General features: G+C 42.7%; 1 protein-coding gene across 1 annotated transcript; it reads right to left on the bottom strand.

Moving 5' to 3' along the window:
• Positions 1-852: 852 nt before the first annotated feature.
• LOC134092096 (butyrophilin subfamily 1 member A1-like) lies at positions 853-6247 on the bottom strand. The gene is made up of 6 exons (XM_062544897.1): positions 6193-6247; positions 5706-6074; positions 5398-5520; positions 4208-4246; positions 3894-3965; positions 853-1637 (listed from the first exon to the last, which is right to left on the bottom strand). Exons 1-6 carry the CDS (start codon positions 6245-6247, stop codon positions 853-855), a joined length of 1443 nt encoding a protein of 480 aa, XP_062400881.1.
• Positions 6248-6550: the final 303 nt, after the last annotated feature.

Genomic DNA, 6550 nt, shown 5'->3' with positions numbered 1-6550 from the left:
AACGGGTTGTGCTCACCAACAATGTTCCGTTGTATCCATTGATCGAGGCCAGACTAAATTAGACATCCAATCCATTTAGGCTGGTTTATCAGGCTACATTTATGTAGCTCCAGTACCTTAATATTCACAATTACGTTATTCCGCCAAAAGCTTTTCCCAAAAAGGGTGTTTTTTGGCTCCTGAGACCAAACGGGGCCGAGTTTCGGGTGGTCATTACCAACTTGTGATGGCCCAAGGTATAAGATAATAGTAAATAATAGTGAAATAAATGTAGCAAAAAACATCCTGAGGAGTGGACCTGGCTCCCGGCCTATTTAAACAGCCTCGAAAATGTACCTGTTATATCTGTTGTATTTACTAACTGAATGGGCTCCTTGTCTCTAACTTTTGTCATCTCCAGTGCGTTTAAACAGCCTTGAAAATGTATCTGTTATATGAACTAACTTAATGGGCTCCTTGTCTCATCAGAGGGATCAGTGGTTTGCCTGATGTCAAATACAAAGAGCACAGACACATATTCCTGTCAGGGTCAGCTCTGTAGAAATGCTAGGCTAGTGAAAATTGTCAATGAATTTTCAAATTTTCAATTGTCAAAAATTGCCAAAATTGAACGATTTTTTTCAGGCTTCAACATGGTGTTTCAAGGGGCTTGTTTCCAGTGCCGTTTTACTTAGCCAATTAAGTGCCAGGTTACTCATTGACGTAAGGTACAGAAGGAGAGCTCGTGCCCACACTAAGCTCATGCATGAGCTGAGAGTGGAACAGCCACCAATCAGCATGAGGAGAAATGGCACCGGACATGATATATTTCTGGAAAATGGCGACGAGGAGGTGCCTTGCTAATCGGCGAAGCTAATCAGTCAAATCCGGACCCCCTGGTTGGCACAGATAAGTGGGTGGACTTTTACTCTGGAGCTGGAGTTTTCCACCTCTGCCAAAGAGGATGTGTTGCCTTTTTTTGTCTGAGTCTTCCCCATTGGGTTCCGGAGAGGGTGTGTTCTCCTTTTTGTTTGAGTCTTCCCCATTGGGTTCCGGAGAGGGTGTGTTCCCCTTTTTGTCATCCCCAGTGCGTTTAAACAGCCATGAAAATGTATCTGTTACATGAACTAACTTAATGGGCTCCTTGTCTCTAACTCCTGGGCTAATCAAAGGAATCAGTGGTTTGCCTGATGTCAAATACAAAGAGCAGATACACATATTCCTGTCAGGGTCAGCTCTGTAGAAGGTGAGAGTGTGTTCGTCGTAGTCTAGAAACACCCCTAGGTACTGAATTTCATTTTCCTCTGACACACACACTTTAGTTGGAGGTTCTGTGTTGACAAAGAGTCCGGTTACTTTCTCATACTGGAGAACCCAGAAGCCGTTCTGTGGGGTCATAGAGACTCTGTGTATTTGTTCTGCTGTGTCAGTGCACACCCCCACATACCACGACTGTTTTCCTTTATGACCACTCCACATATTGCCCATCTTCACCTCCCAGTAGTGCTTCCCTGAGTAGAATTTATAATCACATAAAGCATGAGGAAATCTCATTTCTGTGCCCAGAACCTTTGATGAATCAGGACAGAGGATTGAAGTGTCGTTGTCTTGTACTTTGAAGAAAGGAGGCACTCTCTTCATATCCAGAGTCAGATTCACTAAGGAGAGAAAAAGAGTCACGATTAATTTCATGTAATTTCATGTTATTGTATCTAGTGAGGAGAAGGTTACTATATTACCTTGATATTTTTTTGCCTGTTCCAAATCTGAAAAAAAAAAAAAAAAAAATAGTACATCTCTAGTCCAGTGTCCTCTTGTTTCTAGATGAGCTGAATATAATAACACACCAATTTCATGTTTTTATTCTGTATTGCATATAGAATATTGACCTGATATGCTGATTACTGCTGCTGTGCATGTGCTGCTGTCTGTAGTTCCCCATTGTTGTTCAGTAGCATCTAGGAAGATATGTTTCAATACAAATATACAGTTGGCCTCATGAGTGTATGAATTCATGCTGAAGTTGAATAAAAAGATAAATAAGAAATAATCTAATGATGATTAATCAAATAAGTCATTGTTTAATGCTTTAAAAATGAAGGAAAATCCAATCTGTAAGGACACCAACTTTATTTGTGAATGAATAACGTATTGTAAACAAATAAATGTTCTTCCTTAAAGTACAGGAGGCATAAGTGTACTTTAGACCATCTCTGCTCCTGGAGTACGTGGCTATCAAATGCCGTCCCATATACTGTATCTACCAAGAGAGTTTACCGTCGTCCTGATCACCACTGCGTACTGTACATTCCACCGGATGCTAACGCAGCTCATGTTTTTATGTAAAGCACATTGAATGACCTCTTTATATGAAATATGCTATATACCTGTAAGTAAAGTTGACTTGTCTTGACTGTACAAATCACATCATGTAAATAGGAAAATGTTGGAGTTCTTTTGTCACCACTGGGAGGCGTAGGCTATTTGAAGCTGGCCAATTCGAGGCACCTGTGCTAAGCTAGGCTAGCAGTGGGAGCGTCAGACTGAAGTCCCTTTCCCATATGAGCTAGACATCCAGATTTCAAATGGAAATCAAACAGGTGGCTGTATGTGGGAACGCAAAACTCGAGTATTTCCTTACCCGGAACTCACGCTACTAGCCCCCTAGTACTACTTCTACATGTCACCCGGGTGCCCTTAGGTGGGAACGCGGCCGGCACAGTTCACGTTGTGTTAGTGGCGGGACAGGCAGGATCACATGTCACATGAACATGAAAAGCCTAAAGCAACATGAATAGCCTAAAGGAATTGAATAGTTTGATGGCTTTGGTCATTTGATGAATATAGTATGCTATCGATGGCCTCTCAAATTGGCTTTCGCACCTGCTACGTGAATAGCTTGAAGTGTTGTCAATTAGCTTGCAACTAGCTGTTTATTACTGTACACTGTAGTTATTACATTGGTTAGTGATTGGTTAGCGATTAAGAGCTAATAGTTAGCATCGCTGTTATTACCTCCGCCAAAGAGGTTATGTTTTCATCGGGGTTTGTTTGTCTGTCTGTTTGTCTGTTAGCAAGATAACTCAAAAAGTAATGGAGGGATTTCGATGAAATTTTCAGGGATGCTGGTTGGATGTCTGTGTGGTCCTGGCGTTAGCTATTTTTTGCTAGCTCCCGCTAACTAGCGAGCTAACTACTTGTTCTGTTGTTTTCATCATGTTTCGGATCTGATGTAAAGTTTGCATCATCAAGGCAACACAGCACAACAACACATTTATTTAGCGTCATCTCCCACCCCCTGCAAGTGCTGACATTGCCCCACCCCTTGTGGCACCTACTTGGGTATAGTGTGAACACAATTACCCGTATCTCACTCGGACTTAAGGCTCATGTGGGAACCGTCCGTGTCGTGCCTCTACCCGGTTAAGTATGTCCGGGTGACTTCTAGAAGTCATGTGGGAAAGTGGCTTGAGTAACTACGCATGGAGATGAGAAGGGCATGTATCAACTTATCTGACCCTAGGGAATAGGGTGAATAAGCTAAAGCCCCCAAAAATCTGCCTCAACAACGAGTTATGCTAACTTAGGTCTCTCTTTTTTTAAAATTGACTGTGAATGCAACACACTGGTGTGGAAAAAGCATATTATGTCATGTCATGGTTACCATAACCATAAACCAAATGGGAGAACAGTCCTGAATGAACTTGCCATTGAGGGGTGTCAGTTCATCTGTAAGAGAGAAGGAATAAGTGTTTATTGGTGCATAACTGTCATGTCAGAATTGAAGAGAGTTTCATCTAAACTGTAGTTGTTGGTGCCATGGTGACATATTCTGACAGATAAGTAATTTGCATTAGCGATATAGTCTCGTAGCAAAACATGTCTAATTCAAGCCAAACAAATCTCATACTTACTTGCTGCAGCAGATGCTTCTGCCTGTTCCTGTTTTCTATAAGGACCTGATTCTGCTCTGTGCCCATTGCATTCTGGGAGAAAGGAATGATTTTCAGAACTTGTAAATTTCACGTCTGTAAAGATACATTCTTTTAACAAACATCAGTGTGATCCAGCTTAACATTACCTGGATTCAATTAATCAGTAACAATTTCATCAGTAAAACCTATATTTTCCATAGCAACAGATTACAATATCACAGCAATAATTGTAACAAATGAGTTGTTAAGCCATTCCCTGCTGTCACCTTACACACTGAAAGGCATTGTGTTACCTGTTGGTTTCCTCTGAGGTGAGAAACGTCTGACAACATCTGTCAGGAAGATGAGGGGAAAGGGGGACATTAACTCATTAAAGCCTGGATTACCAGCTTCCACATTATAGTTCACGTTATCAAAGAAGGAGCTTACTATCGTTTCCTCACCTTTTCTATGTAGCACAGCAAACCATATGACCACACCAAGTAATATGACAAATAACACACCAATGAGTGAGTCCTTCCAGGCTCCTGTGCAGAAAATAATCTAAATTAATTAAACCTCCATCCATACAAACTATCAGCAGATAATATTTCTTGTCATGTCTAAAGAAGTGTATCAGAACTGACCGGTTGTGTGTGTTGGTGTGTGTGTGTTTGTGGTGCGTAGTGCCACCCTGCTCTCTCTCCTCTCCTGATCAGACAGACCCACAGAACAGGAGATCCACTCGGCCTCAGAGGGACTGTAGAGCAGCCAGGAGCTCACTGCTACCAGACCTGACTCATCTACACACACACACACACACACACACACACACACACACATACACACACACAGTATGGCATTATATAAACACCAGACCCTCCTCATCTGCAGCAGGAACCAGCACACACACACACAGACACAAGTAAGCCAGTAGTTCTCAAACTTTTTCTAACATTCCCCACTTTGGAGATATGGAATTCTCCATCTGACCCCCTGATCAACCTGGAAAAATGGTTAAAGTATTTTTTTCTGTATTTTGGTTCCACCTTACATTTCCCGCATTTCTGCTGGATCAGAAGTTACTTCAGTTCATATGTTGGTCTGTTTATGACTCCTATGTTTGTGTGGCTATTTTGTTTCAAATCTGATCTTCCTTGTCAAACAAGAGAGGCATTATTAAAGATGGGCACAAAAAAAATATTTCCTCCTGTTCATCACGCCCCACCTGTCATGTCTCTATTCCCCACTAGTGGAGCCCACCCCACACTTGAGAACCACTGAACTAACACACCAACACACTTCATATCACTGTACAGTATACACAATGCAACACACTTCATATCACTGTATACACAATGCAATACACTTCATGTCACATTCTATAAAGACATAATACAGTGCAACACACTTGATATCACATGATATCAAAATCCCATTTGTAGACAAACACACCAAAATCCCATTAGTGACTCTCTTTTGCAGACACCCAGACGGTGTTTACCTTTGAGGAAGTGGATGTTGCTGTAGTTCTGATGGATCTCTGTTCCTTCTCTATCTCTCCAGGTGACGGTCGGCTCTGGAGACCAACCATCCGACTCACAGGTAACATTCACCTGTCCTCCTCCTTCAGTCGATGAGATGACAAGAACACTGCCTAGGACTGTGTGTGTGTGTGTGTGTGTGAGAGTGTGTGAGTGATACAGAGAAGTTGAGAGATATGATCATTTAACCTGTGGAAAACAATAGCTGTGTGTTCTGCCTATAGTGGTGCTACAGTATATGACTATGTACGGTGTTTGCATGTCTCACCTGTTACTATGAGCCTGATACTGATCTCATCAAACCACACATCACTCCCCACATGGCACACGTACTCCCCCCTGTCCTCCAGAGTGAGCTTCTCCAGCCTGAGGGACACGTTCCCCTTCTGCAGATCCCCCACCAGAGACACCCGGCCCCGGTACCGAGGGTCTGCAGGTTCCTCCTGGACCTGATGGTTCTCATACAGCAGAACCGGGGTACTGAACACATTGGGCCGGTTCCAGCGCACCAGCATGGGTACTGCACTAGAGGAAGGGGAGAGTCCACAGGGCAGAGTGACAGAAGATCCTGCTGGAGCTGAGACTGGACCTTCAGAACCAGTTACAGAGAACAGCTCAGGATCTGGAGTCCCAGCAGCTACACGAGACACAAACACAAGACAGAAAAGATGGACGTGATGAATCAGTGGCAATTGCTCTGGAGTAAGACATGCAATACAAAAGGGATCAGAGCTTCAGTATGATTAAATACTCACTTGTTGCAACTGCAGTCAAAGGGATCAGACACAAAGACATCCACATGTGCAGCATCGTCTGGAAATGGAATGACATCTACATGAAACATCAGTACAATAAACTGACAAGTCCTATCATACAGTAAGCTACATGTACACTGAAGTACTGCAGTGTCAGCAGGATAGGAGGTCGAGGCTGCTGTTCTTATCAAGTAAGGGATAATGGACAGCACGCCGTATTCACACACGTATACAAAGTTAGTGCACATTCTAGATGGTAAAACGGCCCGACGCAAAGCGGAGCTTTTTTTTCATGCTGCCATCTAGTGGTTACGGAATATTTAACATTGTATTATTAAGGTACCCTTTTGAATGTCAT

This window comes from Sardina pilchardus, chromosome 9, assembly GCF_963854185.1.
Source record: "Sardina pilchardus chromosome 9, fSarPil1.1, whole genome shotgun sequence".
NCBI classification, from domain to species: Eukaryota; Metazoa; Chordata; class Actinopteri; order Clupeiformes; family Clupeidae; genus Sardina; species Sardina pilchardus.
Note: the sequence above shows the minus strand (reverse complement) of the source record. Positions and strands in the feature narration are given on the sequence as shown.

Coding starts and splice junctions, on each gene's coding strand:
- LOC134092096 (XM_062544897.1), bottom strand. CDS start 6,247: ATGCTGCACATGTGGATGTCTTTGTGTCTGATCCCTTTGACTGCAGTT. Junction 6,075..6,192: donor TTTGACTGCAGTTGCAACAA/GTGAGTATTTAA, acceptor TGTCTCGTGTAG/CTGCTGGGACTCCAGATCCT. Junction 1,638..3,893: donor AGAAGCATCTGCTGCAGCAA/GTAAGTATGAGA, acceptor TTCTCTCCTTAG/TGAATCTGACTCTGGATATG.